The sequence below is a fragment of the Sphaeramia orbicularis genome, chromosome 4 (genome assembly GCF_902148855.1).
Source record: "Sphaeramia orbicularis chromosome 4, fSphaOr1.1, whole genome shotgun sequence".
In the NCBI taxonomy this organism is placed as follows: domain Eukaryota; kingdom Metazoa; phylum Chordata; class Actinopteri; order Kurtiformes; family Apogonidae; genus Sphaeramia; species Sphaeramia orbicularis.
This window is the reverse complement of record NC_043960.1, coordinates 39,766,784-39,794,404: the sequence shown is the minus strand read 5'-3', so window position 1 is coordinate 39,794,404 and position 27,621 is coordinate 39,766,784. Positions and strand designations below refer to the sequence as shown.

Genomic DNA, 27,621 nt, shown 5'->3' with positions numbered 1-27,621 from the left:
ACTGTGTAATACCTGCACCAGGAACAGCCTGTGAGAAATCATTACCACGCGGTCTTAACTGATGTCAGAAATGATGCGCCAGTGTCACACCAGTGGTGGTAACCACAAAGTAAACCTATGAGCCATTTCAGAGCTATTCTAATTACACTCCACATGAAACCTCAGGAATTCTTTGCCCACTTTCCTCCATATTTCAGGATTTTTTTCTCCATGCTATGGTTGGCGGTGTGGCCAATGAGGTGTCAGCCTCACATCCACTGCAGCATGGCTTTGCGTGTGTTTGTATGTTTAATTGTGTGGGTGTGATTATGACTCCGCCGTCCTTGCTCAAGCTCACCTGTTATGAGCGTGGGATCAGTTACACACATTACATCACAGCCTCTGGCTCACTTGTTTATATCCCTACAAACACATGGAGCTATAATGTGACGCCCACACTGACATTTCAGGGATGCGTAATCATCCTCCTCAGATATGTCAAGCTCCTTTCTCAACGATGTCCACATGGTATCATTTCCGCCAACTTGCCATACTTCCAGTAAGTTAACAGCCAACATTTAGATCTGAAATGATGTTGTGATGAAACCAGACGCTGTGGAGTGTTTCGGAGACCACCCACTCTCTGGATCGCGCCACTGGATTGTAAACAGCTCAATCCCACAGCTGAAACTAATAGATATCAGATCCATCACTCTATCACAATGTATCTGCCTCAGACATTATTTCCCAGTCTTGCTTTGTTAAATGGCAAATCCTTTCATAATTCACATGCATGTTATTTAACTTCTGACAATAGTTCATTACACTGACAGAACAGCCCACCCTCTAATATCAGTTCATATCTTTATAGTTTCATAGACTTCTCAGAAATGCTTTACAAAAGTCTTTGTTTTACGTTAATGTATATTCTGTTAAAACATTTAGTAAAGATACCTAGCTAATTAGATATTTCAGATAGTACCTACCCTGTGCAGAAGTTCATATTTTTTATTTTTTAATCATGATATCCATATGTACAGCTCCACAGTAAAAAAAATATCAAATCATACTTCTTCTATGCCTTGAAAGAAACAAATCTTTGTCAGCATACCTCTAATGGTTTTGTCAAAGGCCACTGTTTTTAAAAATACCCACTGGTTGTACCTGAGTCGTGGTCAGGTTGTTTAAAGCACTTTGCAGTGTGGTTCATGGCTCACCAGGTAAGCTATGACAGAAAATCCACACCAGTTTACCCCAAATGAAGAGTGTTTGTTAGTGATTTAGTCAATACCAGAATGTTACCAACAAATCAGGGTTCGGAAGTTGTTTACATGCTAATTATTCCCAATTATTCTTAGTAAATTGTTTCACTTCCTCACCGTGACCTCTGGGACAGCTTCTTGTTGAGCTCTGTGTGTTGCTGTGTGGTCTAACCCATATGTTCTAGCCATAAGTCTAGCAGGAGGAAAACAATATTAGTAATACCACATAATGTACAGTATGGTTTTGTAGAACGTAATTAAAACAGGAAAATATATTTCTATGTGTTTGTGATCCATTCTGTCAAGTATTTAAACTCTTTACGGAGTGTTTGGTGACATGTGTCCCAGGCTTAAGTACAACATGAGGTTGTTACCTCTTCTGTCTTGGCACTGAAAAAGTAATTGAATTGCTTATGGTTTGAGCTCATGTTGAAATATTGAGCCTACATGACTGAAAAAAGTCAATGAAGTGTGATAATTGGGCTACACTTAGTTCCCAAACTTATCTCAAATTGAGTCCAATTTTGCAATTTGAGGCTTGGAAAGTCACCAGACCATGACCATAATTTCACATCAGCTTTTCAGGTGGCTCTTGCACAGACACTAGGCTGAAATACCTTTTTTTATAAGTCTTGGCACCAATACCTGCTTGTTTATCATGGAAAGTTGGTTAGTTATCATGGAAATTTGGTTAAGCACTTTATTTGCCATTATGCCTGACAGTATGCCATGCAAATTAAACAAAGATTAGAGTGGGAAGGTTTCCTGGCTTGGTTTTGATTTTTTCAATATTGCCTTCTTATTATGAACAGCTACCTTTAGCTGAACTGCAACTGTAACAGAAATTATTAAATAATCTGTTTGCACTAATAGATCATCTGCTTTTTTGAAGCAGGACACCACAAACAAAGTCAGGAGCCCCATATGGTACCTATTCCCTGGACCAGAGAGCTGCACATCTTATAAACAGCCCGATGGTCACTTTTAGATTAAAGGAGAAACAGCAAACTCACACAGTCCCATTAGCTGTGGTGCTGCTCGGTGTGCGCAGAGATATACAAGACTATGAGCAAGACTAGAAACATGTCCACACTCACATGTTTTGTATTTTACATGTGCAAAATCCTAAAACAAGGACTCACGCAGGTACTACAGACAGACCCACACCCAAAATCTCATAAAACCACCAACTCATAATATATATTAAACAAATATGAAATGTCTGCCAAAAAGTGCCAGACTTTAATATTTTGTCATTTTTCCTCTTTGGGGAAATTCCTGATTTAAACACTGGTGGTTTTATTCTTTTTTCCCCATTTTTGCTGGGGTTTTTTGGTTGATTACAGAGCAGATAGTAAGCCATTCCAACATTGTACTCTGAGCTACATTTACTCTTTGCATACTATATCAAATTACTTCTTATAACTGATCGCTGTTTAGTTGTACCGTACAGCGCACAACTCTGGAATGTTGTGTTTTTTTAATCCAAGGTTACACTTCATGTGTCAATCACTAGATCAGCGAGTGACACAAACTGAAATAAACTCTTAAAACAACACAATTTTCTACACTTGCGCTGCACATGATTTAGACAGACTGATTCACTCTAATAAAGTAGTGGGTCAGTAAAAGCAGATAAAGTCAAACCACATGCAGTACACTCCACTACAATGACGGCTGCTGATCTAAGCTACTAATTGTACACATATGCTTCTCTAGCAACATCTATATTTTGTTAGCTGCTTAGTGATGTAATTCCAAACATTTATGTACCAGTGTAGTACTAAGGGATTTCTGGAACACAAGCAGAACAGAAAAACATAGTACAGAACAGAAGGTACCTCCTATGACTCAATATTACTATATACGTGATGACAATGTTATCTGGTTTATTTTTCATAGAGATGTTTCTTTTCTGTTGCTATGTTGGTGTTCACAAACTTCTTGCTGTGTTCTGGGATCTCAACAGGATATGTGCGTGTCTGTGTGTGCCTGATCCACAGCCCTTGTGACACATGGCCACAGACACAGTGAGTCTAGAGGGAGAAAGAGTCTTCGATGGGTGGGACTGAAAACAAGTGACGCATGACTAAGAGGCCCAGGAAGTTCCAGCAGGCGGCTGTTATTGCTGAGTGTGTGCCTCTGAGTGTGTTTGTGAGTGTGCTTTGGGGGCCCAGAGGGACTGTGGTGGGTAATTCCGACTGGAGTGTCTGGAAAAACTCTATAAAGTGACAAAAGCAACAGCGTCCCTCAAAGAAATACAATTAGTTGCTTCCACCTTTTGCTGTGTTTTATAGCATCTGGTAAGTTTTTCATTCAAATCACAGCAGGGAACAGTCTGGTATCTATATAACCTCAACAACAAAACTGTTTACTTCTTAATAATACTTTTTTTTTTTTTTCTTGGCCCCACATCCAGACTGGTGGAGACCTGAAACTACATGATGTGGAAGTTCGCTCAGTCTACTAGTGTTGTTTTCTGCCAGTCTCTGACCCACAGTCACTCACTCCCCAGATTAGATTGGCTACAATGAGCATTTGACTGGGATGGCGGTGACGCACTGGGAGACAGAGAGACAATGGCTTACCTCAGCCCTGCAGACATAGCAAACCTCAGTGCTATCAGACCCTCTCTAATCTCATGCCCATGGGACAGCCGTGTCTTTCCTGCTCCCACATGGCCAAATCAGACACAACACAGAGCTAGACAACATTAGGACCTAACTGGGTTACACTGTAAACTTTCTGTGATGAAACATCCAGTTTGTTATAACTTATCATAGGAATGTTATGTGGCCCAAATTGGGAAAGTAAATGATTGTTTCACTGAAATTTTGCAAGTGTTTTACCGTAAAACTATTATAACAAGAAACAGACACTAATTTCTCAATAATATCAATGTGTTGCCTTTATGGATGATTGATATTCTTGACTCATATTTGAAACACCAGGTTAATATAGAGTTTGCCAAATTTTTAACTTATCACTGTTTTATTTTTCACTCTAAAATCATATAGACTGACAAAGATCTGTGGTGATGCCTACAATTACACAAAAGCGTGAAAATAGACATTAGCATATATATCAGGCCAGAAGGCAGGAGAGATGTGATTGGCTGACTTACTCAACATGTGGTGCTGAGCATAACAGATACTCCAGACTAGTTTGACTTTATTGTATCAGTCAGTCTGTTCTCATGGCAATCACATTAAACATCCCTGTGAAAAACATACTGAAGAAATTTTAATTTACAACTACAGAAAATAAAAACAGACATGAAAACTTGAAATGGAATAAGACAAATTACTTTTCCCTCCTGTAACTGATCTCTGAGACCATTGCTCCTATCTCACGGCCGCCAGATGGATGGTGATGAGAACCTGTTCGTGTTCACATAAAAGGAGACAATGTCTTTCCCATGCAAGAAAATACTTATTTACTGTTTTATTTCTCAGATTCGACACTAGATAAAATGATTCCAGCAACAACTGTCAAATAATGAAGGTCAAAATACAAATCTATAGTTGTTGAAAGGGGTAGCTTAAAAACAGATGCTACACATCATGCTAAGCCACTTTTAAAAACTTAAAATATGCTTATTGGGCCCCAGAGATAGTTGACGGGAATCCAGTGGAAAAGTATTGTGTCAAAATAAATCTACTGCAGTGCCAGATTGCAAAAACACATCTCAGGTTTTCATGTGAACAGGGAGAGCAGAGGCCCCTTAAAGCTGAAGAGATAAGGCATGGGGTGAGTGGGACGCAATGTGGTGATAGGTGATATAAATGATAAGATTCTTTTGGTGGTGAAACCTTAACTAACCTTCAATTCCCTATATAAGACAAGAAACCTGACCAAGACATTTGTCATATGAGTATCAGTTACAACCAATTTTACAGGTGTTTCTAACATATAATAACCTGTCTAAATGTCCTATAAATGCCAGAAAAAAACACTAAACGTGTATTGGTTCTTCATTCACTGGCAGCAATCTGGATATAGTAACAAAACACTTGATACACAAAAGCACCACCATGTGGCAATATTGAATAAAGCACGCTATTTGTTTCAAAATATAAAGAACATTCATATTAAACATTTTACAATATTGTCTGTTGATTTTATATGTTTTATTGTCATTCATTTATTTCTTATTGTTAATCAATAAAACAAAATATCAATGTTAATATGTAATTTTTAATTTTTATAATATTTATCATCCACCCAGTAATGGTGCCCTATTTTAGTCTTTCTTGTTGACGTGGATGTCATTTCCTCAGTGCTTCCTTTTAATGATAAACAATGACGCACATCTAAATCACATGATCGCCGTATTTTCCACGGGGTAAACATTGTCCCCTCCGGTGCTCCGTAGTCTCCTTTACCTGTTATAGTAGTGGCTAAAGATGGCGGAAGCTCCTCCATGGCCCAGCCGGTTCTTCTGTCACAGATGCTCAGCAGAGATTAGTCCTCGACTTCCTGTAAGTATCACAGACTGAAAATAAAACCGGGGACTCTTGGACAGGTGAAAAACACAATAGTTGTATTATTAGTTTAGTAGAAATCGTTGTAGCAGCGCGGTTAACGGTTAGCCAGCTAACAGTATTAGCAGACTTTAAGAGGTCCCGTCTACCATGCTAATGCTAGCTAGTGTTAGCTTGTTATCTCTGAAGTAGATCTTTAAACACGCAACGTGAACCGCTTGGTCATTATACCGTTATATACGCAGTTTCACTTTCCTTAAAGTAAAATATGCAACAAAATTATATGTAATAATTCGTTTATTTTTGTCATTTTGAGTCCCATTAGCCTAATTGTTAGCTAAATTCACTCTAGCAACAACGTTTGAATAACACTGATCTAGTCTTTTAATTGATGTACTTCAACAAACATTCACCTTCTTTAAATCTTTTTGTATAACTATGATCTATCTTTTCAGTTTGAACAAAGCCACTGAATCCTTTTCTTGTTTTGCTATTCACTAAAGTACACACGTGGCAAACCTGTCAGTGTCACTAGAATGATCTTTCGTACAAAAATGTAAATGTTTCCATCACTATGTTAAAGATTAACCACAGATGACCCTAGAATGGTGTTAATAACTGGAGTTAGGGTTTAACACCTCATACAGGTTACAGGATGATTATTAATGTCTTACGATTTGCTTAAGTTCATTTTATTATTACAACACTATCATTACCTCGGAATAAGGATCAGCTGATACGACGGTCTGACAATACCAAAACATACACTGATCACTGGCTCATGTAAAAGAGAGCTGTAAATAATGTATATAAATAAAGCTTTATATAGATAGTATGCCGGCTGTGCAATAATCGGACGCCCTGGGAAAAGAGATAGGCCACTGATTGAGCTTACTGAACACTGATTGTGTTGGACTTGGGTGTCACAGCCCATCTCTCTCTGTAGATGGAGAAGAGGATGGACTGATGAAGTCAAGCACCATATTCAAATCTCATTTCAACACACAAATAAGCTGTGGCATTTGTGTATATGGGCCTGGCCAAGCTAAAGTGAACATGAGGGTCAATTTCTTTTTTTCTCTTAAACAAAATTTTTGATTACACAGTATGAAAAACATATATCTCTAGTTTCTAAAACTGTGTTTATTTAATTTGTACTTGAATTACAACTGAATATATGAGAAAATATATGAGAAAACAGTGTAAATTAAGAACACTAAAGGTAGTAAATGAATGTATACAGCACAAATTCAGAATGTAAATAGCAATGTGTAAATAAATATGTTCAAATATATGCCTGTGTCTAATCTTATATTTCATGATAATCAAATACTATAATGATTTTTAATGTTATTTATCATAAAAAAAAATCAGCAGAAAGATATGTATTAAATATAGTAATGAAATATATGTGGCCAAAGACTGATAATTTCATCAATATCTTAATAAAATCTTTGATTATTATTATTATGGTCTGTCACACTGAACAAACACCTCACTCTGTTACTTTTTTGGATTCTCACTCTGTTACCATGAATTAATGCCTTTTAAAACTAAAATAAAAATGATATCAGTTTAATTTTTGGATATAATGTACTCTCATATATTAAGAAAAGTGTGGTTTGCTAAATATTTGCGCTTTCCTTGAGGAACAGCACTTTTTGGTATTTTTTCCAAACCTTGAATAGCCTTACTGCTGTATATTTTTCTCCTCATTGTGTTACTTTGTGAATTATGATAAATTCATGTTTTTATTAAATATTTGGTTATTATTCCTTAATGGCATTTTAAAGTACTTGCTTAGACCTACAATTTGAGTTATTATGGTTGCTGCTAAATTAATTTTTAAAAACAGAGTTGGAATGATTAATACTGCTGCACAGTGCTTTCTCACTCCGTTACTTGCTTGGCCAGGCCCATATGCAAATTATATTCCTTGTTTTGCTTTTGTTTGTTTTTTCGTTTGTTTGTTTGTTTTTGCAGAATTAACTGAAATGAAGTAGATGTGCAGTTCTTATAGTTAAGCTTGGAAAATGTGTACTCTTGTGGAAATGAGCTGAGTAACACTGATTTAGATTCAAACTACAGCTGAAATGTTCACAGTAGTTTGCAAAGCTAACAAAAATGTGTGTAAACTATGTTGTTGGATTTGTAACATTTGGGTTGTTTTTGCTGTCTTGTAAGTAAAGTTTGTTATCTTCTCTGTTTATTCACAGGAATATACTTGTCCAAGGTGCGAGTCGGGGTTTATTGAAGAGCTCCTGGAGGAGAGGAGGTATGTATATTATATGTTAATCAAAGAAAGCATTTCTTTTCCCCAGTTTTTTTTTTACTTTTTTTATGTTAGACCCCAAGTATGTATTATGTACAGTGGAGTTTTTCAAAGAGTCCATAAAGTAAAATTAATATCTTAACCTTATTTCATATTTCTCTCCTTTTTAACAGTTATGCCATGTTACCCATTGGCTTAAACTTCTGCATAAAGCAAAACACAACCTTTAAACCATTTCTAATTTCTCGTGCATAAAATGACTTTCACAATTTTTATAACTCTAGAGTGCTGTCGTGTTTCTTTTATCACCAAAAACGTCCCTTTGGTCATGGAAGTGGTTTGTTTTTTATTACGTTTTACATACATTGTAAACACATTCAAATTAGTTAATGAATAGGTGTTTTTCCTCCAAATTTTTTTTTTGTGTGTATATACAGTCGTGGAAAAAATTATTAGACTGCCCTTGTTTTCTTCAATTTCTTGTTCATTTTAATGCCTGGTACAACTAAAGGTACATTTGCTTGGACAAATATAACAATAACAACAAAAATAGCTCATAAGAGTTTAATTTAAGAGCTGATATCTGACCATTTTCCATGGTTTTCCTGATAATAACCAAAATCACTTCAGTTCTTACATCAATAGCTAAGGTATTGTACTGACAAAAACAGTGCTTTTTGGCATTCCATGTTTTCTTTTCTGTCTGTTTTAGTCACATGATACACACAGGCGTTAGTACTTGATTGCATAACTCTTGTTTTTGATGACTTTTGATGGTCTAATATTTTTTCTGCGACTGTAGTAACATTTTTGCCTCTTTGTCACTTTTAACTGTGTTTAAAGGTCTTTCTACTACTAATGTATTACTCAGTGTTACTTTCATTGCAGAGAACAAAGTTTTATGTGAAATGCACCCACTCTAATTATCTAAATCCACACATTTCACATGAAGATGTTATGAGAGAGTGGAGTAAAGATGAAAAATGGAAATAAGATTTGGAAAAATATACCAGGATGATGACGGCATATCAATAGAATAAAATACATGAAAAATCCTACACATGTCTTTTCACCTATTTGTCCCCTCTTTAGTGCAGACAATGGTTCCATGTCTACCATCTCCAGCGGGTCCCAGAACCAGCAGCCATTTGAGGTTTCTAACCCATTCTTTACTTGATCATCTCTGTCATCTTTTTTTCATATATACTGTTGTAAATTATTGTGAACATTTCCATTTATTTGTTTTTGCTGTTTAGTTCTGTTTAAAATGTTGCCTACTGGGTAAAATAGAAGTCATCTTAGGGTGGACCCTTCTGCTTTTGAGATTTCTCACTTTTTTAAAGTGTTGCTTAATGCAGTAATTTTCTGTTGAATGACTGGGTCTAGTTGCCTTGTTAAGTAAAAGATTCTCTAAACCTATTTGTTGTTTATGTAAAGGCTAAAAAGTTAATTCAACTGAATTGATTTCTATTGGGATGATATTATTCATGTAATAAGGATATACTCCTATATGGATTCTACAATGTTTTCAGTAGAATGAAGTGTATGTTTTAGCCAACCAAATTCTCATTCTTAGGCACTTTAGTCAATAATTGTAGAGTGTTGGATTATTGACCTAGATTACTTTTTATATGTCTTTGTTTGCCCAGAATGCAGACCAGCACTTGTTTACATTCCCTTCGGGCTATGGTCAGTTTGCCCTGGGTGTCTTTGATGACAGCTTTGACTTTGGGGCTGGATTGGGAGCGGAGGACAACCGTGATGCTGAGAATCGGCGGGAAGGGGGGGCAACATCACGTCAAAGATATGGTGCCAGGCAGCCAAGAAGTCGCCATGGTTCAAGGCGACAAGCAGGGCGGCATGAGGGAGTTCCCACTTTAGAGGGGTAAGGAGTATAGTCAGAGAGTTCTGGAAATATATGGGCCAGATCAAGCGAAAGTGTCAAAAATTAGTCTCACAGTCTGTCATTTCTCAAATAGGCTCATTTTTTTTATACTTAAGAACTCTATTTCATGGAACTTTTTTACAAAATTTCAGTATCTTTTGTACAAAACACAATTAAATCAATATGAGATGAAACCTAAAAAGGACTAAAATATGTAAATGCACTATTAACTTTAATAATATTTTTTTTCTTTCTTGTATAACTGATATTTTAAGTCTGTGAATCTGTAGGAACTAATTATTCAATAGTACGAGTATATAGAAACGTTATGTACAATCCAATAATTTGTAAAATATGTTCTGCTATTACCTGTATATATCACTTCAGTTGTAATATGTATGTTAAATAGAAGTTTATTAGCATATTTGTAGTGTTTTAGTTCCAGCAAAGTCTTTTATTCTGATACTGAACAAAGTGACAAACTGCTGTCCCCATGTCACAACATATTTGTGTTCAGAGAAAATTAATATTTAAACATTTTTATCCCGTATTGATCACAGTTATAGAGAACAGCATGTTTTGTACATTTGCGTAAAGTGGAGAAAAAAAATTGGTAATTTTTAGTCCCCGTGTCACACAGCAGTAATTTAAATATTTTTACCCCAAAATTTTATTTCTGTAAATTGTAACATATATCCTGTGAAAGTACTTACTGAGACCTATTCATACATGTATTAAACATTACATTATTACGACTCTAAACAGATGTTACTATATCATTGGGGAAGCAAAAGTAATGTTATGTTGTATAAATGTGAGATGGGGGTGGGATTTAATAAGTTTTCTTTTTCCCACTCCTTTTTGAGCAATACATATTACATTTATTTTGCTATTACTGTTGTACATGACAATTATTGTATTGTCTTGATCACCTTTATTTATTAATGTATTTGCTCTGATATTAGTTCCTTGTACTCATAAAAATGTTGAGTTTTTTCTTCTCAAAACAAATGAATGACTTAATGAATGAAACATGGAGATAAGTTATTTAGTTTTCAACACAGAACTTATTGAACATGAAATGTGTCCCCATGTCACCACTTTATCTGACCCATATCACATGGACTTGATCAATTCATCTGTATCCTATCTTAATTTTGTGTATTTTCTTGTAGAATCATTCAGCAGCTAGTGAATGGAATAATCGCACCAACTGCGATGCCAAATATAGGTGTTGGGCCATGGTGAGTCTGAGGAACAGAACTATATAAACACTCACAAAGAAACACCGCAACAATATGTGAACGTTTTCTCCTAATACTCTAATATTTCACTATGTTTTTTTCAAGGGGTGTTCTTCACTCAAATCCTATGGATTATGCCTGGGGTGCTAATGGACTAGATGCAATTATCACACAGGTATCTTTTAACTGCTTTCACACAGATTATATCTCCTCTTCAAATGATAAAATGAAAGCAGTTTTTTTTAATGTATTTTAATGTATTTATGCATAAATGTGTAATTGTTTGTCTCTTATTCTCTCAATGTTAGTTATTAAATCAGTTTGAGAATACAGGGCCTCCGCCTGCCGACAGGGATAAAATTAAAAGTCTTCCTACCGTACAAATCACAGATGAGCATGTTGGTAAGTTACAGCATCATTACCACCATTCTTTTTTATGTTTTTGTGACATTTATTACATTTGAGATGTACAATGTGTGTTTAGTACATTTTATTGCTATGTTTTTAAAAATGTTTTTGTCTGTTCTCATTGAATTAATGTATAATTTGATGGAACGACAGTTTTGCCAGATGAGCGGTCTTCTTCCGTTGTCTGTGCATTTCCTTTTTAAAGGTTCTGTATAAGCTTTGGAGGGATTTAAGGGGATCCAATTCCAGAACCGTAATGTAATATTGATAATTATTTCTCTTTAGCATTTAATTACTTGAAAATATGGATTTTCCATCGTGTTGAGACACCATGTTTTTGTAGTAGCTCAAAAAGTACTAAATGGACTTTATCCTCCTATTTTGTTTTCTGTTTTATGGTGGGGGGCATCCTGAAAGTGCATTACCATCACCTACCATAAATATGGATAAGATATGATGTCTCTTTAACCAAATATTCCAGAATGGAAGAACTAAACACTGTTTTGAGGGACTTGGACATTTTTTTTTAGCAGCAGGGATGTTGAGGGTAGTATTCAGTTAGTTGCAGTTTCTAACTTCTCCACTAGATGCCACTACATTTTACAAAATTAACCTTTGAATGTGTTACTGTTGACTTGAGCTGTAAATGTAAGTAGAGCAAGCAGTGTAAAAAAAATAAATAAATAAACAAAATAAAGGCACAAGATCTTAATCAGTCACAACTTAAAACTTTAGGTGTAAAACACTTTAAATTTGTAGATTAGGACTTACAACTCATTTTAAATTTTACAAACCTTTGACACTTTATGAAGTTATTAAGTTTTTTCTACCACATTTTTCTATTTTCCACACCCCTTGACTGCTCACATTTAGATCACAGCTACAAAAATGAGTTGATTTATCAGTTAGTTGTCAATTGTTTTGATAATTAATTAATTGGTTCAGCTTTTTTTTTTTTAATCCATTTTTGTAGCCTTTACAGCTTTATGGATGTCTTGTAGACAAAACAGCTTAATTGGGGTTAACTTTATTGTAGTTGCACTCCTAATGATCATTAACACTTAACATGTGCTCTCTTCATTTTCAGCCTCAGGACTGGAATGTCCAGTATGTAAAGAAGATTACAGTGTTGGAGAAAACGTAAGGCAGCTCCCATGCAATCACATGTTCCACAATGACTGCATAGTACCCTGGCTGGAACAGGTAAAGGACATTACTTACTTAATTCTCTTTCAACTTAAATACTGATAACTGAAAACAAATGAGTAACAAGAACATGTAAATAAAAGGGTTAAAACATGTTTTTGACCATTCTGTATCTGCAGCATGATACATGTCCAGTGTGCAGGAAAAGCTTGAGTGGCCAGAACACAGCAACAAACCCTCCAGAACTATCAGGGATGAACTTTACCTCCTCCTCTTCCTCCACCTCCTCATCCTCTTCATCTTCCTCAACCCCCCAGTCTTCAAATTCAACCAGCAATGAGAACTCCACTGATAACTCTTAAAAACAAACAAATAAAAAAAAAACAATGGTCCATTTCACTCTATGAGCTGTCAATAGCTCCTAGGTGGCTGTACTTCAGAGCGGTGGCCTCCAGTCTCTCTTGGTAGGGACCTGAGAGCATCTCGCCAGGAGCCACTCAAGCCTGATTCAAGGGTAACGTGATACATGAGGTCCATGTATTTCTGCCCGTCCTGTTTATCCCATCATCGCCAGGAATCTGAACAAAGGAAGGGTGGAGTCCTGTAGAGCAGCTTCTCTCTTGAAGGATGTGAACACACATTGAAACTTCATTGAGGTTTGATGTTCCTCGGTCACCTCATACAGGAAGAGAAAACAAAGGAATCCAAAGGTAGACGACTTGGGACAGCAGTTGCTTTTGCTTTTTAAAATCTCCAGAATGATTTAAAATGACACATTTTTGCTAATAAAGCAAAAAGAAATGTGCAGTTATTTCTTTTATAAGTAGGATTAATTAATATCTCACAGATAAAATGACTTAAAGTGCACTGTAGTTGCAGTGTTTAAGTGTGTACTTCTCCATGGTTTGGAAATATGCTACATCTGATTCCTTTACTTCTTCAAAGAAAATTACTATATTCTCTAAAATGAATCCATTTACCTGAGATGATAGGACATGGGACATATATCATTGTTTGCACTTGAAATTATGTGTCAAATTGCAGTAATTTTGTGCTTTTTGGATAATGACGTGAATAATTATTTCTAATTTAACCAAGGATTTGTTTTCATTTTATCTGAAAGTCTAAAATTCAAATCAGCTTTTCACATAATACACATTTCAGTGCATTTTAAGTTAAAGGTAAGTTAAACTTTTCAAGTTGCCAGATGGAAAAACTATTGTTTGCAGTATGTTCATGTATGACAAAATGAACTGGTATTAAAATAAAGATGTATGGGTGGTACCACTCAAAATTGGACATTCTTCTCAGTTCATGTGTATAATCTAAAGTGTAATCATGAGTTAAATATAAACAACAATAGGCATAAATGCAGATACGTTTGTAATAATGCTGGGTTTTTTAAGACTTGAAAATAACTTATGTGATGTACTTTCAAGTGAACAACCACATCTCATTGCACTCTGAAGTGTTGGGAGTAATCAAAAAATTTAATTGGTACAGCAAAACGTTTTATTTGGAGAAAAAGTAGTGACTTGCTTGAAGAAAATGGTCTTTCATAATAACTTTTTTGCAAACATGAGGGTTATGAACTGTGCTGTTTCCTCATGTAAATGATTTGTTCCTCTGATGATGTCTTGAAGGCTTTTAGAACAATTCCACATCAACCAGGGAACAATAACCTACCATTTCAATGCATAATAAGGTTTACAAAGTGTTTTGCACTTTCAAAGTAAAGCCTTGTCCAAAGGCGTCCATATTAGATCCTTCAGTTGCATATTTGCCTACTAAATGTTATCAATAAGCCAATAAATTCTGCTTCCTCTTATTGTTCAACCATATGGGTGTATTTCCTCCACATTGTACCTCTCTTGTTCTCTTGGGTTTAGGTTCAAAGTCGTTAAATTTCAGGGGATTGTTGATATGGACAGGACATTGGTTCACCCAAAAGACAAATGGATACACTTGTGCCTCTAGGTTTGACTAAACAATGAAAAAAATCTAATTTATTCTCACAGTTTTCCTGAAGAATTGTGGTTAACATGAAATGGCATTAATTCAATACTGAAATACTTTATAGACTCTAAAGTAAGTCTTTGATTTCATATCATAGCTTGTGATAATGGTTTGTTGAGGGTGATTTTGGAATGTTGAAACCTTAAGAAGAACAGGGCTATATTTTGGAAATCTGCATCCAGATCCATATATAAATATACATATACAATACCTTAAGTTTGTAATTGTTTTCCCTGAAGTGCATACATATTGGACAGTACTGCCTAGTGTTTGAAACATATTTGATAGTTTACAATGAGATCAATGAAAATACACAATAAGTAACAAGATAATGGACCATAATACCAGCTAAGATAGTGTTAATTGGATGAGGAGTTATGCGGATTTTTGCTGTTTGAAATTTTATAAAAGATCTCCACATTTTCAGAGATATTCCCCTAATTTGTACCCATTTGTAAGAGCAGAGGTTATATCCAGTGCTCATTTGATGGATACTTCAGTTTTTTGCTCAATTTCTGGAAAATAGAACTTTAAATCGTAGCACATAACAAATTAATTATTTTATTTATTACTTTCTTATTTTATGTTTATCATATAAATTAAAGTCTCGTTACATGAAACAGTGATTTTTTTTTTTTTTTTTTTTTTTTTGAGGAACGTTTAATATTTCAAGTGAAGCGTAATGTCGCTTTTTCCCTGTGACCACGCCTCTAATGACGTCATGCGTACGTGCTGATCGAGGCGTGTGCGTGAGGTGCAACTAGAGGACGGTCAACTACATCAGCTGCTGTTGAACGTTCTGTGCTTACATTCCGGTAGAAGTTCATCAGAAGAAGGGGAGGAAGACTCAGGCTTTCGTCGTTAACGTTGTTTTTACTTGGCGATTTAGAAGCCATTAAATTATTAACCATGAAGTTACTGTGGGCTCTTAGTGCCCTGCTGTTGAGCTGTTGGCGAGCCAGTGCCTCTACAGGTAAGAAATTTGTGTCAGCCATGTTGTTTGAAGAAGCAGACTTTACCCCGACTACGAACATGGAAAATTACATTCGGACTGTTTTGCTAACATGAGGACACTTGTATTTTTCGATGTTCAAGACCTTTTTAGTCCTCTTCATAATTTACAAATAAAATGTTTCGTGTCTCATATTATGTTGAAACAGCCACACGTTAGCTAACTCGTTTTAGCCATAGCAGATAGTTCGATAAGGCTATCGTTCTCATTGATAAATGTGCTAGCACAAAACACTATCGGTCGATTAGTTGACCTTTTTTGGGATTGACGTTATATGTATTCAACAGAAACGTCGAAAATAGCTTGCTTAATGTCGAAGCCTTTTCGTTTGCCATGATGCAAATGAACAGTCGTTGCAAAATGTTAGCAGATGTAAGCGATCACATGAGACGGTCGCTCATTTACAATGTTCACTGGTTTAGAAATCTTTGCTGTGGTAGTTTTAACTGGATTAACAGTTGCATAACCTTACCAGGCTAGTAGCTGTGTTGTGTCGTTTCCACTGACCACAGGCCCCGTATTCATACAACATCGTGAGATAGGGGTAAATTGTGTTTACCCGTGTGTCTATCACCACATCATTAAGGGCTTATGCGAACCACAGCCCTGTCGTGCAGAATGGAGAGATGTCATTTTAACAGAATAGTTGGTTGCTTATTTTGCTGAAAAGGGAACCAGTTGTTTTTGTTTCCGTAAGATCATAGGTCCACCCTACGCGATGTTAGTTGTCTAATCCTATTCTGTTAGTGTGTTGGGTAATAAACAAATGAGATAGAACTAAAATTGTATCCATTCAGGCGTTTTGCTTCCACTCGTGATAATAGTGTATTGGCTGTGTTCACGTGACATGTCCACGTTTCCATGAGTCCTAATATATCAAATAACACACACAAGGACGAGCATTACTTTAGTGAAATGTCAAGGTCCAAATGTAAATGCCACTCAGAGAAAGATATGTGATATTAATAGGGAAATGTTAGTGGTGTAGTTACTCATAATCTTGTCCAACGAGCTTTAGTTTTATGCATCCTCATTATCAAGCTCCCACTTTCTTGTCCTCTTTGAAAGGATCATCTATCAAGTCTATTAACATCTTTTTCTGGTGTATTGATAGCAAATGATCAGCTTTGATGGTAAGCTTTATAATGGAATGATAGTAGTCTTCCCCTTCATATATGAGTCATTTTCCTGATTGATTTCACCACAGGACAGTTATGAGAAATGGGAAAATACATGAAGTGACAATATATTCGATATTTTAAAATATGGACTTTAGTCAGAATGATTATCTGCTTGCCTGGAGAGTGTTTGTCATTGTTAAACTGTACAGGTCGTACTGTGTTCATGTTTACAGTAATATTAACACATGCAGTCGCTCTCTATGCCACTCAGTCTTTCCTGATTTGGTAAGGCAAGCTTAAGTTGCTTAAAAGTAAAATTAGATATCCCTTGAGTTTCAGCTTCACCCCTAGCTTATCTTTGGTGTGAAAGTGGGTTATGAGCCAGACGTGTAGGTAAGGCCACCTTGTTACAAGAGAGGGAGGAAAATACACAAGTACTTCATTTGTCATCCCAGTAATTTGTTAAGTGGTGTTAAATACATTTTCATTTTGGTATTGACCACAATTTTTTAGACTCCAGCTGCTTAACCTGCTCTCATCTAAATTGCCCTTTTATGATAAAAGCCTACGGTTGTAATAGTAGCTCTGAGAGAGAGGGTTTTTTTTTCAGGTGGCTTCAGAGATTTGACAACATTATAATAGTGTTTCCAATTCTGTGCTGGACCGCCACATCTAATGGATTTATTTCTTACTTCCAGGTATTTTTTTTTCCTTAAATAGATTGTCTTTCTTTCTGTGATGCTTTGTGAGAAATAGTAGAACTACTGACATCGTTTTTCTCTTGAGAGCAGCATTGCGTTTTACAAGATTTTCCTATTCATTGGTTCGATTTCACCATGCTTTTTTTTCTTGAATGTTGAAAGTGACCTGAGGTTCAGATGTGTCAAAATGTTAGGTTTCAAAACCTTCATTTGGTGTTAATTTTTAACCAGCTGGTTATGATGATAAAGCATGCTTCCCATCTAGTTGGGAGTTTGTTTCCCCTCACCTTTTTTTTTTTTTCTTTTTTGCTTTTTATTTGTTACCTTATTGCTTGGCTTTACTTTACGTGCATTGTGCAGGTTGTGTCAGCTTGAATAGGAAAGGGGCTCTGTGAAGTTCATTCTCTGAAAGGGATGTAAAGGCATGCTGCTGCTTCTCTTATTCTTATGCAAGCTATTATAAGCAATAAATTACATTGTCAGGATTCATGTGGTTTACTTGTGGGACTATGACCCAGACTATAATTAATACTGAACTTTAACACAGCTTGTGCTATGAGTCTGACCTTTGATAATGATAGTGACGCTGCATCTGGCTAAAATTTAACATGACATATACAGAGATGCCTATTATAATTTGTGTTGATTTTATTTTGTACTTGTAGAAAATAGTAGCCTATGTAGAAGTTAAGTCAGCTTGTTTTGGTACAGTTGGCCAGTCAAGGTTGTTTCTTGTTTTTTGTCAGTTGAGAATTGTGTGAGGAGGGGGACAAGTTCACTGTGCTTTGACCTATAGTGTGAGACTGTTGTTCTTCCCCTGGACCCACCCAAGTACAATATGTTCCACCCGACCACCACTGAGTGTCTAAACAAACCCAACCTTTCTTTTTATGAATACAGAGAGCTTCAATGCTGAGAGAAAAATAAATACATAAGAAAGCAACACACATTTAAAGGTAGAGCGATTTGTACAGCACAGAAAACCATCATTTAATTGAGAACATTCAGACATGGCAATACAGTGGGTTTATTTCTACATCCAGGCATGCTCATTTAGGAAGAATTTGACACCATAATCAAAATCACAAGCTGCACCAAAGAAAAGGCCATTGGTCTAAAATGTTAGCGGCTTCTCCCAAGGCTTTCATGGATTCTGTCTGCACTTAATTAAGTCAAGAGGGGTTTTTTTCTCCTTTTAAATTTCAGTCTCATCTGCTTTGCTTCTCATATTTTTCTTCATTCATCACACATTGTTTTAAATTCATTTGAATGCTATTTCTGATGCATGCAATATTTCTTCTTTTTTGGTATTGTATTTGGGGATGTCTCGAGCAAATTATTTTCCTGTGAGTCCACCAGTTATTTATAGATGTTAAAATGAGCATACACCTGTATCATGTGGACTAGATTTGCTGTGGGTTTGACATAAGTGCCCACTAATGAACAGATTGATCAGCATGTTTCGGTGAAGCAGTGCATTCAACGTGTCACATGTGTGTTTACTCTTCCTGTTGAAACTGGGTTAGATAAATGTGGTTGGTGGTGTTTAAGTGTAACTCAATACATCACAAAACAAGTGCACCACCAAGTGCCACAATCAAAAGGTCAGAAAACACCAGCAGCTCTCTGAAATTTGTTATGAACTATGTTAAGGCTGCTTTTTTTGGACTAAACGCTAGATATACACTTTATGTACTGTAATAAAAAAAACATCCAGACAATATCACATTGGCAACATAGTTTATGCTTTTTTGGCTCAGGTCATCCCTAATTGCCTTTTCTGTTGCATTTCTTATGTTTTGTCTCAATGGATCAGAGTATGTTTTCCATGCTGTTTTCTTTGTGCTTATTTTCATATTTTTGTGTCATTTGTGATTTATTAACTTGTGTTTTTCTTTCTCTTTTCTGCTTGCCTGTCTTTCTGTCATAAATTGTCTTTTATCACCAATCCATGAAATCACCTGGCTTGCTTTAAACCCACCAAATCCAAAATATCATGATCTGTCTTGGTTGGGCTGCCTGTAAATGGTGCTCAGCGGGTTTTATCAAGTCTCCCCTGTCTCGGATGAAGTTAATCGATGACAGTGCAGAGCTGCATTGTGAAGTGATAGGAAACCCTATTCCTGAGGTGCAGTGGTGGTTTATAGAGGGCGAAGAGTCCAACGAGACCTCCACACAGCTTTTTGATGGGGCACGGGATGACCATGTGCACATAAATGCCACATATATTTCACATGCTACTAGCACCATTCACCTCACTAGCCTCACCCTCAAGGACTCAGGCACCTACGAGTGCCGTGCTTCCAACGACCCTGACCGCAATGAACTGAAGAAGACGCCTAAAATCAAGTGGATCCGCTCACAGGCAAACATTATTGTGATTGAAAGTGAGTGGCAGAGGAAGCATGAGGAGTGTCAGTTGAAATTTGCTTAGCTCCTCATTAGTGAAGCCCTGAACACCCCATTACAGACTCCCATGCTTCCTGGCCCAGTACCCCCTCTACCCTGTTTCACCCAGTCCACCCTCTCCCTTCTTCAAAAACTCTGACATCCCTGTAGTAGATCACAAACCTGGTAATAAGTGTGGCTGGGCTCTTCCCTATCCCTGTATTACCTGACCTAGAAAATGTCTTCAATCTGATGCCTTTTTTTTTCCCTCTCTCTCGTGTCAGGCTTTGGATTGGTACCATTACGATGGTTTGCATATAATACTGGTCATAAGGTTGAAAGGTTGCTAATGGCTCCTGCAGAAAAATATTGTATATGAAGATAGTATTTCAAAATTATACAAATAAATCTACAGAAAAGAGGGGTCAAATTAATTCACTAATAATGTTTGCTGGTAGATGTTAATGTTGCTTGCATTTTCCATGTTACTAACCAGTCTTTCAATGCCCCTATGTTTATGCTTTTAGAGCACTCCTCTGGCTGATAGCGAACGCAACTGTAGACACAGAAGATGGCAACCAGTCATTAAAGTGTGATTTTAATGTTTTGGGTTTTTTTTTTTTTGCCATGGAGCATCTTTCTGTCTTGTGGTCCAGTATTATTTTTTGATGCAAATAATTGGTCTGTTTTTTTTTCTCAGTTTTTTGATGACACATTTTATCATATGTCCTCAAATAGGCAGGGACACTGCCAATAATTGTTCATCCCTTTGTTGCTTCTTCTGCATGAATTTTCCTTTCCCTGTTACCTTGTTGTAGATTGCTATCAGTTAGCTTTCAACTCCAGCTCCTATTCTTCCTGTTCTTCAATGTATGGGACAGGCTTCCCCATTTTGAGGACGCCTTTCCACCTTTTGTCTAGTACACATACCATGTTACCTCATTGTGACAATGGATCTGTTTCCCTCAAACTTTGTAAGTTGTAATGTGTGCTTGACCAACAAACACTGCAACAAATATGACAAAAAAAACCAACGGTAAGATGTGAAAATGAACAATAAAAGGGAGAAATGCTTTTGCAGTCAACTTTACATAGTTAGAAGATATTTTATGTTATGTGCTGTGCCTCTTGATTTTTTTTTTTTTTTTTGCTCCATCAAGTTAGTCAGTCTTGACAGTCAATTTGTAATAACCCAAATCACACATAAATTACATTAAATCACTGTATGATCACTATATGACCTTTTAGGTCATAGCCAAAGTACAATTAATGAACATAAGGATGTTATTGAAGTCTTAACCTGAAAAAACAGTCTAGAGTTTTAAAAAAATCGCTATGCTATTATACAATGTATGGTTGAAGACTAACTAATCTTTTCTTTCTGTTTTCATTTTAAGCTCCAAACATCATTACTGAACCTTCTGAGGTCGTCAATCAGACCTCCGCTGTGCTCAACTGCAGTTTGACTGAGTCCACCCTTCCCATCAAGGGTTCCCACTGGATATACAATGATGAAGTCATTGAAACTACCAAGACCACTTCTTCCAGTCCATATACAGTCCTTCGGTGAGTAGCTCCATTCGCCCCTGTGTGCCATATGGGCTCATGTGCCTCGCGGTTACCATGGCACAAGAAGGACACTCATCCTAGTTGAATGAAAATTTCCTTTGAATCTGCGAGCTCTGTCAGTATTATAGAATTTGGATTAATGTAGTGTCATTTGCATGAACTACACAAGAAAAGTAGTCAAAGTTGCCTATAGTATTGGTAAACATCCAGGCCCTTAAAGATAATACTTTTTCCCATTGCACGTATTCCTCTAGTTTCTTTTGTGCTGCTACTCTGTTACTGGAAAATTCTGCCATCTGTATCCTCTGTTTTCCTCCTTTCACTTTTGCCTTTTCATCCCTCCCCCTCTCTTTTTCCTCACTGTCTCTCTTCATGCATCCATTAGCAGCAGAGCTAGGGGCATCATTCAGGCATTCTCTGCCCTTGATTAGCAGAGAGATGGACCGTGCAGACGTGCAGCTTTGCCAGTAGTCTTGGCAGCAGGGATAAGCGCCCCTAGCAGCATGCTCACTTGCCCTGACCTTAATTCCCCATTAGAGGCAGCGCTGTATGGGACGGCAGTACCAAACAAAAGTGGGATTGTGATCACTGGGGGAAATTTCAAATATTGTTCCATGGACAGGCAGCTTAATCTTTCATCCCCATCTCTTTAGCATAAACAGAATTCTAGTGTGGATTTTCTACTCGGCTAAGTGAAAAGTAATCAGTTATTAACAGGGTTTTAGAATTTATAACTCGCCTTAAGCACTCCTGAGAAGTATTTCTGTCATCTATCATTGTATTTATAATTCTTATCTATTTTACTATTTATAGTTTGGAGAAGATCACCCACTCTTCTAGTGGAACGTATCGGTGTGTGTTCGAGACTGATCCAGTGGTGCAGAAGACAATTGAAGTGAAAAGTAAGTAAAGTAATTATTGTTAAATAAATTTTTCCTTGACGTTAACACATAATTTCACAGAGACATGTAGAGAACTGGAATTGAGCCATTTTCCTGGAATCATCAAATGATAGGTTAACGCTTACTTGTAATATAAACTAATTACATGGGCATTTAGAAAGCACACCAAGACATTCTTTTTCGTCATTGTGCATGATTATTATTGGAGTGCAATTTATAACCTTTGTCTTCCTGCCTAACCTTGCACCAAGTTTCATGAAAGCCAGTTCAGTCCAGACAGACAGATAAATTGGAGTGATTACATAAGTTTCCTGCCAGAGGAAATAATTTAGAGGATGCTTTTTCTTTCTTTAGGCTTTGAATGTGTTCTTGTTCATTACATAAAGGATCATGTATCTACAAAGTCACACAGCTTAGATGCAGCAGATGAGGAACAAGCTTAGATGAGTGAAAGTTCAGGAAATTCAGTCTTTATGAATGGGGCGTTACATTATTACACATGTAGCTGTAGAAACATCGTTATTTGTGGTTTATTTCCAGTACTATGATAAGAGATACATGCCATACCTATCTGTTGTGATTTTGTTTTTCAATATAACATTAATATTTGTGTGTTCTTTGACTCTAGCTCTTCCCCATGTCTCTGCCTACAAGCACTCTGAGCACGGCAATGAGAGGGACAAAGCTGCGTTGATCTGTGTGAGCCATGGTCACCCACTCCCCACTGATTGGACTTGGGTGAAAGAGGGAGATGATGGTTCTCAGATGGTAAGTTCCTCATTCAGATGTTCTTGTCCATTTGGATTGTCATTGCTCATCATCACGAGTATTAGCCTGGCCAGCCATCCAGTTTTCTCAGTGTATTCAGTACTGAGAAAACAGTCTGGAACTGGTCTATTTGCTGGGAATTATGCCCAATTTATTTTATACTGGACCAATCAAAGTCTTGGGGGTTGGTGTTTCGCAATGCATCATACGCGACTATGCGACTTGTTTTTGTCGCGAGTCAAAGTCAGTTACAAGTCTGCAAATCTCTTTACAACTGTTGTCTGTTATTTGATGAAAAAATAAAGATTGAATTACAGATTACACTCTGTATTCTCAAGTTCCTCTGACAAAGTGTCACGTCTGTCTTATCTGTGATTGGTTTACTCTGCACCTGTTAGTCCCGCCTTCATTTTTTGATTCAAGCCCCACGATTCCAGATGGATTTCTTATTGAAAAAGACGGATGGGTGGCCAGGCTACACTAATATTGGGGTGTTTTGGAAATTGTAAAATGAGATGAAAAATATGATGCCAACTTGTATGAGCTCATCTTGTCAGTGATATCTAACGTTTTATTTACACAAAACCTTCAGGCTATCACCAATGGCACTAGCGACAAATACGAGATCAAGAGCACCCCTGACAAGACCACTCTGACCATTAATGACCTGAACATTCAGAGCGACATCGGAAACTATATCTGCTCGGGGACCAATGACATCGGCACAAACTTCAACAAGATCCACCTGCGTGTTCGCAGCCGCTTGGCTGCCCTGTGGCCATTCCTCGGTATCGTGGCTGAAGTCATCATTCTGGTGACTATCATCTTCATCTACGAGAAGAGGAGAAAGCCTGATGAGATCAATGACGGTACGTATGCCATGCTCTCTTTAACACAACATAATCGACTTCTAGGCTGTGTTCAGACCAACCTCAGCAATGCCTAAAAATGCAATACTCATATGAACTTTAATGAGAGCACTGTATGTTAAAGCAGAGGGCTGCAGCGAGGAAACGGCAAGGTTATCTGACTAAGAAATTTAATGTAGCTGAAATATTTCAGAAGTGGGTTTCATCACTACCCAGTATATACCGCTTTGGCCATTTCACTGACACAGTACAACTTCACATTGTATTCATATGTAAATGTGTATTAGAATTTTTTTTTCTGTTTACCCCCCAATTTTTTGATTTCAGAATTAAAAAATGCAGGCAAGGCTAATCCTCAGTCATCATAAGGCCTTGAAAAGAATACGGACGCCTCTTTCACTTGTGAGATTGATAAATACTGCTCAAAACTTTGGACATGAGTTGTAATACAAATGTAGTGTCCTCCTGTGGCAAGTCAGAAGCTATAGAGGGCAAAGCATTGCGCTTGAGGCAGATGTGTGTAATACAGGATGTATCTGCATGCATTTGATATGAACCCTTATGGTCACTGTTTTTATTATTTACTTTCTTTATTTAAAAAAAAAAAAAAAACAGGAGTTAGCTTCAGCCTCTGTGTAAATTATTTGTGTTAGGAACTTTTATTTTTATTATTTACATTTTTACTTCTCTGTTTGCTGCTGATTTTGCATTTTGGTAAGTGAAATAAAACTGCATGTCAGACTGAAGTGGTTGAGCTGAAATGACCGCGTGGAAAAAGCTATGGGAGTCTGAATGAACTGCTTTCATAGTCACCACTTCTAAACGGAATGTGCTCAGAGATTTGGTCACTCTTTCACTGGCCCTGCATTCAGAACACAGACTTCATATATTGGCCCTCAACACCATGTACTGAGCCAATGAAAGAGTCAAATGAGACACGCGACTGTGTAATGGTTTGAAATGGAAACTGTAGGTTGGAAAGTGAGAGGTTTACGATTTCTGTCTGCATGCCTTTTGCATCTTGTACATTATGCATGATTTAAAAAAAAAAACAAAAGGCAACCATAATATCAAGACCAGTATATTGTTTACCATTCCTCATTCACCATTTGGTCAAGGAGACACAGCTGACTCTTTGCCCTTATTCTTTACCTTGTCAGTATGTGCTCTTGCTCCAGTGTGAACTCCACCTCTATACATGTGTGTTACTTATGCTGATTTACAAATGAATACTCTTTAAATCTGGCCTCTGCAGTGTTTTTTTTTTTTTTTTTTTTTTGGTGTCATTTGCATTTGCTTGTATTGCATGAGCCTTTTATAATGCTAAGGAATCACATTGTTTAGAGATTTGTTAAAGGATCATAGACATTTTTATAACGGGATTCAAGTCTAGAACTGTTGGACTGATGTTTGTAAGACTTTTGTAATGGAGTTAGAAATGCGACAGGTGGGCATGCTTCAGCTCATGTTAAGTTGGGTGTTATCATAACCTCTTTTTACTCATGTTGCAGAGGATGTCATGTTATAACATTTGCTACCGTCATCTGTGGGGGCATGTTTTTCTCACCTGTCATAATGGCGTGAGCTACTTTCTCACAACAAACTGATTTTTTTCCCCTTTCTTTTTGCCTCCTTTCCGTGACTGTTTGCCGCTGTGTAGATGACGACTCAGGATCTGCTCCTCTGTAAGTACACTCGCCGTCTAATTCACACTCTATTTGTCACTTTGGGTTTTGTCTTTTTGCAAACACTTTTCCTCCGTACTGTGTTTCAGGAAGAGCAATTCTAATGCAAACCACAAAGACAAGAACGTGAGGCAAAGGAACTCCAACTAGACACTGGAAGAGGTGTGTATATCAGAGTGAGAACCGTGTGATATCAAGTATTTGATTAAAAATCTTTCTCACTGTTGTCCTTTTTTTTTTCTCTATAGGTGGATGTCTAGATGCCAGTCTAGGATTCATCTGTGTGGCACATAATACTGTGCACCCTGCAATTTTAAATACCTTTTTTGTGCTTGGGTGTTAATGTTTTAAAGAATCTGATGGAAAAAAAAAATTCCTCTTGCTTTGTTTTCTTCTATAATCTTCTCCACATTGTGCAGCCAGAGGACATAGTGTGAATTTCTTTCAGCTTGAGGCCATGGGGCAAATATTGCATGAGTTTAACTGATGTTCTTGCAAAATGTGTGTTCGTTGTGAAATCATTAGAATGTTCATGTGGGGAATGCATAAGTTTTTATGATTTTTTTTTTTTTTTGTTTTGTTTTTTTTTTTCCCTGTCAATGCTGATGCGTCCTACACTGACCTCACACCTGTTAGACTTTGCTTTAATATTCTTAAATCTGGCACGGCTACTTGTAAAGCAGCACAAGTCAGTCTTTACAGGATCTGAAGCCTTTTTCAGTCCTGATACATCACTGCCATTCTGAAGCGACGAGTGCATTTTAATCACACGTCTTGATCTGTTCCTACACCTACACAGACCTACATCAGCAGAGTTTTCTACTTGGCCTTATCTGCACCATTTCTCTTGTCTGTTTTTTTTTTTTTTTTTCCATTTTGTTACCTGTTAACGCCATTTTGTCACTAATTTTGAATGCACAAATGGCTGAAGATAGATGTCTGCAACGTTTTTTTGCCATAAGAAATAACCTGTTTTAGGAGCTAAGCAGTATTTTCTTTTGCTCTGTGAATCATGCTTTTATTTCCTTTTTTAAATCATGTTTTTCTTGTCACTTTCTCAGCTCCGCTCTTGTTAAGGACCAAGTGCAAAAGACATAAATCTTTTGCCTTTGTTGAAGGCAATCTAAATACTACGCACTGATGTTAAAATCTAAGGCTACACTTTAACTTAAGAAGGTTAATGTTATTTTTCTTGATCACCTAATGGTCTGAGATACAACATTTGTGTGTGATTGTTGGAGCTTTGTCTCTGTACACTGTGTAGATGATTCAGAAGCCATATGTTCCATTTAACCTGAGTAGTGTTGTGATTGGATGTTACCATTACAGAGTTACATGAATAAAAAGACCTGACCAGATTTGTGTAAATTGTTGTATCTTCCAAAAGGACCCTGGAAAACCATCAGTTGTACAACTTGCACAAACTGAATAAAGGTATTGGATTTTACATTGTTGTTCTGTGTTCTTTAAACTAGATATACAGGGTGTCCCATAAGTCTCTATACATAGGAAAAATAAACATTTCTTGTCATAAACCATTTTTATTTATACAGTATAATATGCTCTATATGACTGCCATTTTGTCGGGAACACATTTCAATGCGTGTCCTCCACTGCTGAAGAACTATAAAGAAGAAATATAAAGAAATACATGTTAGAACCATATGTATTATGTCTCCTATGTATGGAGACTTATGGGACACCCTGTAGAATAAGCTTTATTGTCAAAATACCATTGTACGGTGCACATAAATTTGGTTTTGTGTTCTGTAAAAAACTTGCATCAATTGTAAAAATTGTCAAGAACAGCAGCTGTTTCCTATCTCGGTCTCTGCAGATGACGCTGAGGATCTGTAAGAATGATAATCAAAAGTAACTTAGCGCTTTGTATGGATGTGTTCACCTCATCT

At 36.8% G+C, this 27,621-nt stretch overlaps 2 protein-coding genes across 4 annotated transcripts; both read left to right on the top strand.

Annotated features, from left to right (window-relative positions):
* The first annotated feature begins 5,582 nt into the window (after positions 1 to 5,582).
* LOC115418294 (E3 ubiquitin-protein ligase RNF126-like) lies at positions 5,583 to 14,508 on the top strand. The gene is made up of 9 exons (XM_030132710.1): positions 5,583 to 5,722; positions 7,942 to 8,000; positions 9,090 to 9,150; positions 9,647 to 9,882; positions 11,058 to 11,126; positions 11,232 to 11,301; positions 11,435 to 11,528; positions 12,622 to 12,737; positions 12,860 to 14,508. Exons 1-9 carry the CDS (start codon positions 5,648 to 5,650, stop codon positions 13,040 to 13,042), a joined length of 963 nt encoding a protein of 320 aa, XP_029988570.1. The 5' UTR covers positions 5,583 to 5,647; the 3' UTR covers positions 13,043 to 14,508.
* A 927-nt stretch (positions 14,509 to 15,435) lies between these two features.
* Positions 15,436 to 27,158, top strand: bsg (basigin). 3 transcript variants are annotated; one of them, XM_030132708.1, is made up of 9 exons: positions 15,436 to 15,669; positions 19,567 to 19,917; positions 21,316 to 21,484; positions 22,301 to 22,389; positions 23,018 to 23,157; positions 23,750 to 24,026; positions 25,699 to 25,711; positions 25,801 to 25,873; positions 25,960 to 27,158. In XM_030132708.1, exons 1-8 carry the CDS (start codon positions 15,606 to 15,608, stop codon positions 25,859 to 25,861), a joined length of 1,164 nt encoding a protein of 387 aa, XP_029988568.1. In that variant the 5' UTR covers positions 15,436 to 15,605; the 3' UTR covers positions 25,862 to 25,873; positions 25,960 to 27,158. The 3 variants fall into 3 exon arrangements, with proteins under 3 accessions (XP_029988568.1, XP_029988567.1, XP_029988569.1); XM_030132707.1 differs by having other exon boundaries at positions 15,437 to 15,669; positions 25,687 to 25,711; XM_030132709.1 differs by lacking the exon at positions 19,567 to 19,917 and having other exon boundaries at positions 15,440 to 15,669; positions 25,687 to 25,711.
* The last annotated feature ends 463 nt before the right edge of the window (positions 27,159 to 27,621 follow it).